This window comes from Crassostrea angulata, chromosome 10, assembly GCF_025612915.1.
Source record: "Crassostrea angulata isolate pt1a10 chromosome 10, ASM2561291v2, whole genome shotgun sequence".
Classification (NCBI taxonomy): domain Eukaryota; kingdom Metazoa; phylum Mollusca; class Bivalvia; order Ostreida; family Ostreidae; genus Magallana; species Magallana angulata.
In genome coordinates, this window is record NC_069120.1 from 26,414,881 (window position 1) to 26,426,969 (window position 12,089).

General features: G+C 31.8%; 1 protein-coding gene across 1 annotated transcript; it reads right to left on the reverse strand.

Moving 5' to 3' along the window:
- Positions 1–10,415: 10,415 nt before the first annotated feature.
- On the reverse strand, positions 10,416–11,720 carry LOC128165096 (uncharacterized). Its single transcript, XM_052829306.1, has 3 exons — positions 11,418–11,720; positions 10,657–10,738; positions 10,416–10,576 (listed from the first exon to the last, which is right to left on the reverse strand). Exons 1-3 carry the CDS (start codon positions 11,718–11,720, stop codon positions 10,416–10,418), a joined length of 546 nt encoding a protein of 181 aa, XP_052685266.1.
- Positions 11,721–12,089: the final 369 nt, after the last annotated feature.

The following is a 12,089-nucleotide window of genomic DNA, read 5'->3' on the forward strand; positions in this document are numbered from 1 at the left end:
GATCCTGGAGGAGGTTAAGGTTTTATGAGCTGGTTAAAGTTTTTGAAACAGGCGCCCTCTGATGATGATATCTTAGTTATTACTTGTCCTAACTTCACCAGACTTCCATGGATGGTGCGTCTTGTTATACTGATGCACCTGACAGGCTTGAATGTTGAATCTGGGCCATAGGTTTCGGATGCTGGATAATGTTAAGGTTTTTTTTGAACTTGCATAGCTGATTAAACTGTAATATGAATGAATCGCATAGGTAACTTCGGATGCAGAGCTTGATCTCCATTATTAAGGCTGCTCAAAATATATATCTTAGTTATTGCATTAGTTTTTTGGAACAGGTCACATGTTTTATAGATGATAGCTTGCATAGTTGATTTAACTATATTATAAATAAAACGCAGAGGTTGCTTTGGGAGCAGAGCCTGATCTCCAATATCAAGGATGCTGAAGAAATCTCCTACCTCACTCAGACGTGCTTGATAGATAGATGTGGTTGTTGTTAAATGATGTAACATGATTCCTATGATAAAGTATTGTATGATTTGAAACACTATTGCTTAATAGGATACAATATATTACCATATGTTATATTGTAAAACGTTATATGATACGATAAAATATTGTATCAATTTTTTTGAGATTTTATGATATGATATTGTATCATAATATTGTTATGTATAGTATTGATTATTATGATACAATATTGTATAATATTATATTGTATTATTCATTCATTATTTAATCACATGATACTATTACATATGATATTGCAATATATAATATTGCATTCTATGATATTATATTGTATATTCTATGATATTGTATCATACATTATTGTATAATATGATATTGGTTTATATGATATATTATCATAACACATGAAAATGTATTTTATAACATTTTAATATATATTATTGTATCATATGATACAATGTATATTATATGCTTGTATTTTATAATATTTTACTTTATCCCATGATATTGTATCATTTGATATGATACAATGTTGTATCAAATTATATTGTATCATACAATACAATAGCATGCTATAATATTTACATTCACTTTCTTTCCCTCTATCAAATTGCATTGGTTGATTTGAGTGATATTTACGCACAAAACAGAAGAACCAATCACCAAATCTGGTGCGTATGAATACATCTAGTATTCCTTCAGTATTTCTCGAAGAACAAGAACTGACTCTTCTCGCGACTTCAAATAGGATAACTACCTGATATTATACTTACGCTTATAAAAATTTCATTGATGTAAATATATTTTGACAGTTAAATGAATTCAATTGATTAATTTCTTAGTTTACCAAGAGTAAATTCATTAATTTACAGAAAGAAAAATAAAACTGTGTTACTAGAATTTAAAACGCTGTGCACTATTTTTGTCAGCATATTTCGGCTGTTCCAGTGGCCATTCCGTTAATTTCGCACTACTCATTGAATAAGACAGAGCTTTAAAAAAAATATTATGTTTGCGGGAAGGAAATACGTGTTTAAAAAACGTAAATAAAAGCATTGATTTATTATTTGAAACGATGAGTGCAAACAAATTTTCATAACGCGCTAGCGCGCGTTATACAATTTGTATGCACATACCGTTGCAGTTATGAGACCATTTCTTTCAAAAAATAATGATTCAATGCTTAATTAAACAATTTGATGTCATATGTTTCAATGTTTTGATGTATTATTGCAATATGATATTGTTTCATATAGTACTATATTGTATTTTGTTTTATGATATTATTTTATTTGATCAAATAAAGTATAATGTATAACACAATACAATGTCATATCATACATTACAATATCATATCTCACATTTTTTAAAGGTATTTTATGGTATTATATGATATATATTGTAAGTATGATAGGATGCAATTTTGATATAAATTATTGTATTGATTAACATATGAACATATGATTATCATACAATTTTTAACAGATGATATACGATATTGTGTCAAAACAGAATCCATGAATATCCAAGATCATAAAGGATGGTTTTCATATAACATGATGCAGGTGGTCTCATAAAAGTGATGCCTCATAAAGATGATGCCTCGTCTCGCTGAGCTTTGTAGTCTGTTATTACCTATGTTTTATAATTGCAGAGCTCTCCATCGTTTAAAGGGTTCCGAGGCATTTTTGGAATTTTTTTAATAAAATTAAATTATCCAGCGGGATAGGGTCCGGACTCCCTCTCCCGTTTTACTGCGTAAATTTATTAATATTGAATTTTCCCGGGGCGGACCCCCTCTCCCCCTCTAGATCCATGCATGAGCAAAAGGTGTCGCATAATGAAATTAGAATTTTACTGTGATTGGTCCACGGTAAACAGACGCCTGGTAAGTGACAGGAGTCTAGAAGTGCAAATGTACACATTATGGCGGACATTAAATTTTGTGTGGAGTAGATAATGATTAGGCATAGCCAGCACTGGTAAACATATATGTTACATGTACACATTCAAATATTTATAAACATTCGTACCTGTATTAAATTCTATGTAATCGACCGAGACTGAATACAATCAAAAAAGGCGAAGGCGAAAGTGCGAAGATGCGAAGGCCAGAGTGCAAAGTTGGAAGGAGCGATAGTAGAATCGCTCCTTCGCCTTCGCACTTTAGGCATCACATCTTCGCGCTTCGTCGTCGCATCTTCGCTCATTCGCCTTCGCACTATCACCTTTGCAACTTAGGTCGAAGTGGCCCTATCGGAACACCATAGATATATGTAAATGTAATTGTTAAGATGACAACCATACCCCGATGCAATACGTCAATATCTTGTTCACCCCTGCGAATGTTATTGTCATTTAAATTTTGGACCACGTGGTATTATTTGACCCTTTTCAGTTTCGCAGTTAAAATCGTGCCTCGTGTTTGTAGTCTTTTTCATAGAATCTAGGTACTTGTAGTCAAATATCAAACCTAGAGGTTTATTGATTTTAAACTTTATCTTCATTAATTGGTGGATAAAATGTGTTCTAGAAATAAATGTGACAATAGAAGAAAATAGGTTTTTTTCTGCTGTTGCAACAACTAACATGATTAGAAAAGACACCCCTAAGGGTTTATTTTCGATCCGCGCCTGACCTAGTAATAGCATCAATAGTGAAACATACTATTTTATTTTATGCATAATGTTTCATGAAAATGGCTCGATATACTAAGTTTTTATGCAAAACAGACACTCATTATTTTTTTTAAAACGTGGTATTGCACACAACAAGCATCAAGCATGGCGTTGATTTTATTAAGCAACCCAATGTTTATATTTTAACCACTCTTCATGTGGTTGAACACGAACGATAACTCTGTTCTGAATATCATCGTTTAATTTAAATAAACGCTAGGTAGTGAAATGAAACATACATCTTAGACGATTTTCATGTTTTTACATAAATCAAAGCAGGATATGATATGAAAAAAGACCAGTCCTTACGTATTTTGAGAATATATCCGAACATATATACTTCCGCTCGAAATTTCACAGGAACTGAACAATTCTCGGTGAAGTCTCGTGAACTTTCACCTCTGGATTTATTATATACTTAGCAACGATAAAGAAAACATTCCGAACACATTCGCAGGGGTGTAGTTATAACGGAAGGATATTTATTTTCTAAGACATACCCCTTCTTTCACTTTAAGTTTATTTGAATGATTAATTATAATTTCTGTTACTTTCTGTAAACTGCAGCGGTAAAAATAACAATAGTGTAAAGACTATTTCACAAAAAATAAACATATACTGAAAAACTTTAATCTACAAGGGGGTCATTATTCTACAGGGCACTTTTCTTCATGTGGAGTGTGTTCATTTTTATGGAAATGACACTTATTCTTCAGGCAAAGGGGTCATTTTTCTACGTAGAATAATGACCGGGGGGTCATTTTTCTGCGTAGAATAATGACCGGGGGGTCATAATTCTACGTAGAAAAATGACCCCCGGTCATTATTCTACGGGGGTCATTATTCTTCATTACACCGGCTCTATCCAACCCGTCACTGATTGAGCGCATCGTAAAGCTGAGTATTCACGCGTTATCTGCTATGTCACAGTTTAAATCATTGTTTAACGCTGGAAGTCTAACTCACTGATTTTGATTACGGGCCGCCGGAAGGCGGTCCGTTATTTGATACACATTTAAATATTGTTACTGCGTTTCTGCGGGATAGTTCTTTTTTGATAGAATTAATACTATGCTTATTTTTATGAATTAAACGTAAATTTGCATGTAGAAATATGTTTTATGCCTTTTAGAAAATATCACATATTTTTTGTTTTACTCGTAAATGAAAAGTAGGCCATACTTAGTAGATTGTCGTATTTGGCGCGTTTTTATGGAGACTATAATCTATTCGGAAAATTTCGGAGTTCTTCATTCTTTTCAAAACAATGCATCAGGATCGGTATGCGGGACATACTAAAGACCTGAAATACGAAAGACCTGAATGTCATTAAATTTTATATAAATGATACATTTGAATTTCTATGTGCCGTGTCAAATAAAATGACTATATAATGTATTAAGTTTTCATTCAATACAATGCAACAAAAAAAAAATGGTTTGAAATACATAATCTCCAAGAGAAAAATGATAAGTTGAACTTTTTATTAAAGTAATGTAAAAATCAATGTGTTCTCCATTACTCCATACTATGGCAATGATCATACAATTTCCGTTAGAAATGCTTACAGTAACGAAATCAATTCTTTATGATAATAGTAAAATATTAAACTTCAAAACAAGTTGCTGAAAGTATATTAAAATTTACCATACAAATTAGTACAACCAACTCTTATTTTCTTCTTTGTGGTGTGTTTTTATGTAAACAACCAATGATTTATACAACAATTATATTTTTTGCGGCCCATTTGACGCTTGCGTCAATATGATTTCTTGTTTGTGCATGTTAAACAAGTGCTGCAGAATAGGTTCCACATAATACAACTTATAAGTGTGCATGCAATACAACCAGCGCCGGGTCTACATCTAGTTTAAAAGTACGAAAAGACTAGGAAATGTTTCATTATTTGTGTAATTCATTCATTGCTGTCAGGGCGGTATTGATTGAGCACATAGACTGTAGAACAGATGATTCAAACAAAAACTAAAAAACGAGGGACACTCTGTTGAAGATAAAACGTACAAGAGTCAATTTGGACTTTGTCCCGGAAGAGTAAAATTTAATTACTAAATCATCACTAAAAGTTTTTATTTAATTAAGAAAGAGACTTTTTTTTATCACTAAACATTTGCAAAACTTCATTTTATGTATCTCCTACGTGCCACAGCAGTTAATAAACACATTTATAAAAATACTTTATCTTAAAAAGAAATTAAACAAAACTTGAAATTTCTTTAATGTATTCATACCATGCGGGATGAAACTTTATAAAAATCCACCGCTATCAGTAAATTCCACACTGTGCTTAACTTAGTTACATGGTACCATTTATCAGTGTTGGTGTTTTATTTGGTATCAGGAGAAAACGTACCCAGGAGAAAACGTACCCAATCTCTTGGGTACGTTTTCTCCAGGAGAAAACGTACCCGGGTACGTTTTCTCCTGGAGAAAACGTACCCTATGAAAATCATAATTATACTATAATAGTTTTTAATACTTTTAAATACTATTTTGCATAACAAATATACAGAAATGTAAGAATTTCAAAGATAAATGAATTTAATACTTTATAATTTGGACATTTTAAATAATTTTCAAATGCTACTTTAATGCATATTTCAATGCATAGGTGTATAGAAATATATTATTTTTATGAATGATATCTTTATAATAATTGTAGCAACTTTTATTTTACAAAATAATGACTGTCGTTAAGTGTTATCAGTCTACTTCTTCTATTTATCCATTTATCGGTAGCCTTACCGATTTGAGTTTCTCTATGCGAGATCCCCTGATTTTAATTATAGTGATAATCAATTAAATACCTGAGGAGTTATTATTATGTAATATTTTGTATTGCCTCCCCGCGCAGGAGGTAGAAATATTCACTCTCCACACATTATACATGTCAGTGGCGTCGGAAGCAAATTGACTGTTCAATGTTACATCTCATAGTAGTTTCCATATATATGAATCAAACAAATATTTAAAAGACTTGGGCTTGGTTTTATTAAGCAACTTTGTTTTATAGATAATTTTCAAAAAAAGTTTTAAAAAACGCGATATCGACTTCTTGAGATACTCATCATTTAGTTCTCCAAATGAGATTGCAATAAAAACTACTTATTTCACGGTTTCATTTATGGTGGATTAATTGTCGACTAATTAAACTGCTCAGGCCACGTTCGTGTATGTGTATGTTACAAATTATTGTCTTAATAATTTAAGTACGTGACCATGGTGACTATGCATTTAAAAACTACAGCAACAAATGATACAAATGTTTATTGTATATTTTATTTTATTTCATTTAAGAATATCTATGAAAACCATTATTTATTATTTCCATAGGGTACGTTTTCTCTTGGAGAAAACGTACCCGGGTACGTTTTCTCCTGGAGAAAACGTACCCTATAAATTGGGTACGTTTTCTCCTGGGTACGTTTTCTCCAGCATTCTTTTATTTTCTTTCTCGCCATCATCTTCGTTTTAACCATGGAATGGTTACTACCCCGCCAAAGGTTCCATATGATACCACGGTCATCATTAGTTCCATATTGACCATTCAGGTTACTATAGTGACAGGCGTTGTACCACCACGCTCCAATGAAGGAAACGGCACAATTTAACGTCGGATGTTGGTCGTTGTCACTGTCGTAAATCGTGAACTTCATTCCGTTGTGATAACCAAGACAATCAGCTATTGAGGTATATTCAAACAAAAGTTACAAATTGTTTGTATATTTCAAATTTAACTTTTTAGAAAATTTCACAATGGAAAACATATTTTCGTTTTCATTCTTGAAAGTGACTGAGCATTCGTGTATTAAAAACAACAGAATTATTTAGTAATTATTTAGTAATTTATTATTATTATAATACTATTCAGCCGTAAATTCTGTGTCTGTTACTTTTATGTCTTATACACCAGGTTTACCCTCTGCGTGCAAGAGACCTAATTGCATATAATTTTTCTTTGTATACAATGATTTCCAAACAACTATAAAAACTACATGAAGTATATCAAAAATGACATCCACTACTGTGTTGAGCGTTCCCTTTTTATCCTATATTTCGTAAACATAGTCGATGGCATATCACTACTATCTTTAGGATCACAGATAATCATCATTGACTTAAAGGTCCAGAAATTTCCATCAATTTATCAATTGATATGACAATATTTTCATGAACTTAATACATGCAGATATGGATTAAAAGATAATATTGTCTCTTGGCTGGTTCATACTTAATATATCAGTTGCAATAATGCAGAAATACTTAACCTGCTAACTATACATAAAACCTATATACCGAAACAAAAAATAAAGAATGCATTTCATACTATTGTTGTTTACAATATGCTGCAGATATGAAAGCAAATCTGCCGTTTTTGGATTCATATAAAATCGTCTTCTGTTTTTATTTATTTTGCTTTCTTACATGTATCTATACCCACATTTCTTACTTGCATTTCCAAAGAAGCCTGATACTTCTAATGGGTAAAATGTTGCAGGTCCTCCAATAATAAAACTAGTGTAGCCGGCATACCCCAATACCCCATTCTGGTCTTCCAGCTCAATTCAAAGCTCGTAATCCCCCGACTGTACTATTTCGTGGAGGTAATAATTTCCTGAAATAGTTTTTAATCAGCAGTCACGTGGAAACCATGTGTATTCCATACATAGTCAGTAGGAAAAATTACCCCTTTAAGCATTATGACGTCATTTAAGAGCATTATGACGTCATGTTTCATACTCAAACAGAAACTTGTAATATTATTATACAAGTTACTGTCCTTTAAAAAATGACTACAATACGTGGACCATTTGCATGTGTTTCGAACGAAAACGTGAAAGCCTTAAGATTATTAGAGATTCCACCCACTCTAGCCCCCTGGTTTTAACCACTCAATTTATACGTTGTATTACGTATTATGTATAGCCCTGACATTTTATCTCAGAATATAAAGGGTTCATACTTCTAAGATAATTATGATATATCTATTAATGAAGTTTGCATGTATAGAATGAGGCTTTCGGCGAATTCTACTACTGTAAACCTACTTTTATCGCTTGCGAAAAATTTTCGCGAGGGCCTCGTTGTCGCGAATATTTCTCGCAGCAAAGCATTCGTTGTCGTATGGTTGTTATAGTAACACTGGTATGGAGAAGGCTTGGTCGCGAACATTAGTCGTAGCAAACCAATTTATCAGAAGTATATCGCGAAATAAAGTCGTCGCAAATAATAGTAGGTTTACAGTATTTGCACACACATTACGATTTTTACTACTTTGTTAACTATGGAGTGACAACTTTATGTAAGGTAATTTCCTATTTTGATGCATTTTTTTTTTTAGATTTAAACTTTTATACAATGACATAATTATGCAATCATACTTAAATGCTTAAAAAATTTAATCGGGAAGTACTCTAGCCTCGCCTACTATAAAAGTAAAGTTAAGTTACATGTGTATTCGGAAAACAACAAAACATTGCAAATATGCTATTTGATGCTGTATTGCATGTTGTAGTTTCGGCATAACATTATCTTATTTTATAATACTGACAGTTCATATCACAAGCCGATCATTTCTTTGAAAGGAATAATTTGTTTCTGTACTGTTTACCGACAACTTTATTTTACAATTACAGCGCCTTTGAACTTATACATGTGTGCATATGGTATGTAATCCCGATCCCGATTCAGATAAACTTGTGATTGCCTGGTTTCCTGAGCTACCCATTACGCACAGGAACCAGTCTAGCTCATGCGCAGGCTGAATTTTCCCCATAGCATCCGGTTTAACCTCGCTTATATATTTTTTGCGTGGACCTCAGCAAAAAGCTTGATTTTCAATGTTTTATTTACTTTTACCATTAAATCAAAGGCAGTCGGTAAGATGTAATCGTTAGATGGTTTGTAGCTGACCTAATATGTGGAATTTACTGACCATGTATAAACCATATTAGGTCAACTACAAACCATGTAACTATATATATATATATATATATATATATATATATATATATATATATATATATATATATATATATATATCATACGTGTGGTGTATATTACCCGTGTGATAAACCTTTGCTATATCAAACGGGTGATGCTTTGTCAAATACTTCCGGTCCGAACTATTTTTGACACAACCCCTCGCTTAAACGCTTCAGTGACCTATTTTCGAAGATTTGCTAGTACTTTCAACATAACTATATCTACTACAAAAACTAATATAAAATTGATTTTGCTTTGTGAAGTTTATAAAACTGCAAATTACGTTTAACTATCAAGGAGTTCATCCTGACGACGCGATGAAAACAGAGCGCTCTGGTTGTGTTTATATAGGCCTACAAGAACTTACCGAAATAATGTTTCATAAGACTTTTATTCCACCACCAGTAAGCATCCTTATTCGATCACTATTTTCAATTTCGAATCGTAAGGCTAGCCTAGTGTTTGCTTTATTAAACATCAACAACTGTTCCTCGTTCGAGTCAATTCAAACTAACGAGCATTCGCAACTTTGTGTATGTTAACAAACTTGATTATTCAAGTATTCTTAGCGGAATTTCCATTTAATCAAGTGAATAAGCTGTAAGAAATATTATTTAGAGCTTAAAAATTATTTTAAGGTTTATTTCAGTGAAACTTTACATTAAAACAGTTAGATTTATCTCAGGAATGACATACTAAATTGTATTGCGCAAGGTCACAATAGCCGCATAACACAACGTTGCATCATCGTTTTTAATCTTTGAAAAAAAAACCAGTTCGGGTCACACAAGGGACTGTCTCAAAAGCTTTAAAAACTCAAAAACTCGTTGAAATGGTTATATTCGCTCGGCAAGCCTCGCAAATATATACACCATTTCAACTCGTTGGATAAAGCAAATATAAAATCACACAATCTAGATATCCTTTATATATCTATATAAAGCACTAAAAAAAATACCTTTTTTTTTACTACAAGGATGATTGTTCCCCTCGCTTTGCATCGTTAAATAGTTGCTGTCTCGGGGGACAAAAACTTGCTATTATTCTCCTAGCCAGTTAAAAGTTGTAAAATTTTTAATCCTTGTCATTTTAAATAAAATACAATTGTATTAACAAAGTATGATAAGATTATAAATTTATAAATATGCATATATGACTTATATTCTGACATATAAACATTAAAAAGTTTAAACTAACAAAAGAATAGCCAAAATTCAACAAGGAAAAAACGACAAAGTTAAATGTACAATATTTAGGAAAACATTATGTGCACAGACAGTTATTCAATAAAGTTATCGTTTTTACTATCCAACCACCGTTGTCTATATTCATCTCGCACCACATCTCCTTTTCAATATTGTTTGAAAACGTTTTATAGAATTTGTGTGAAGGCGTACTCCAGTCAACCAAATTCCCACTACAATCTAAGTGAATCGCAAATTAAAATAAAATTAAACAACTTCACATTCAGTGATAACATTACCCTTTGAGGCTTTTAATTTACCATAATTGTAGTTGCAGCGTTCATCTCCCATATTGGTGGGACATCGGCAGGGAGAAGTGTATTCAGCGTCACATGTTTGTTTCTTTAAGAAAAGGGTATATCATTTATATTATCAATATTTAAGCATTGAATCATTGTTTTTTAAATAATATAGTCTTATAACTGCAGCGGTGTATGCATACAAATTAAGTAACGAGTTAACGCATTATAAACATTTTTATGCACACATTGCAGCAGTTATGAGAATATATCTTTCAACAAATTGCTTCTATTAACATTTTTTAACTTCTAGTCATGTCTGGAAATGTAGTTTATACCTCAAAATTACCTTATTATTCTAAGGGTAAGTTTAAATTTATGGGAGAGCCATTATAAGAACCATATGTGTGACTTTTATTTTCGCATATATTATTGCATTTTACAACGTTCGACGTTTACGTTTGTGACATCATAATAAAACTTATGATGTAAGTGTTCATGTCCTATATCTGCATTAGCTTTTCACACACTTTACATGCAAAAAATATGTGTAATGTAAATATAAATACCAAAATATGTTTGTATTATAAACTTATTATCATTGTTTCACATTTTAAAAACTAAAATATTTTTACTGAACGATTTCAAAAATTGTTCCTTGCGATATATTTGTATTATGCATCTGCTTACAAATAAAAAAAGATCTCCTTTTGCTGGCATTACTCATACTGCTTATAACTAGAGTGGGGAATATTTAATAAAGACAGTAAAATGACACTTACCAATCCAAAACGTTTGCACGCTCCACTTACAACAGCAAAGGTATCGGCAACGGTGTTGTTATAGATGTAACAAGAGCTAGAACTACCGATCTTGCAAAAGTCAAAATAATAACAGCTCTCGTGTTTTAAGCACTCTGATGAACATTGAGGCCTAGATTTATTATAAATTTTGTTTAATGCGAAAGCAAGCTCCGGATCGTTCATAAAACCAATGGATTTGAAAAAGCCATGGAACTGTTCATGACTAGAAACTTTAATAAAAGTGAGCAAAAATAAAAACGAGGTTCGGAATAAAGAATTCATTTTTAAAATGTGGAAAAAAGTTGATTTCATAAGAATATATACTGATGATAAAAAATCAATGTCTAAGAGGCAAATATTTGATTGAAAATGAAGGTCCAAAAATTCATAAAACAAATCGATTTTCAAAGTCTATTTAGAACATTATAAAACTTTAAGTAATGTTTGAATATTAAATGTTGATCAACGGAAGAGCGATAAATTATATAATACTGTTTATAAAAACGGTTGTTATGTCATATTAAATTGATCCTGTAGAACATATTTTTCACACCTTATAAAATTATTGATCGACAAGGCTATATAGTTTAATTTTACAACCTATTTAGAATTCGAATATAAGTCTAATGGTACGAAAGCCTTGTGATACGA

Excerpts from the sequence above, each read along its gene's own strand:
- LOC128165096 (XM_052829306.1), bottom strand. The coding sequence starts at position 11,720 with ATGAATTCTTTATTCCGAACCTCGTTTTTATTTTTGCTCACTTTTATT. Across the intron at positions 10,739-11,417 it reads CGTGCAAACGTTTTGGATTG|AAACAAACATGTGACGCTGA; the intron begins GTAAGTGTCATT and ends CTTTTCTTAAAG. Across the intron at positions 10,577-10,656 it reads ACGCTGCAACTACAATTATG|ATTGTAGTGGGAATTTGGTT; the intron begins GTAAATTAAAAG and ends CGATTCACTTAG.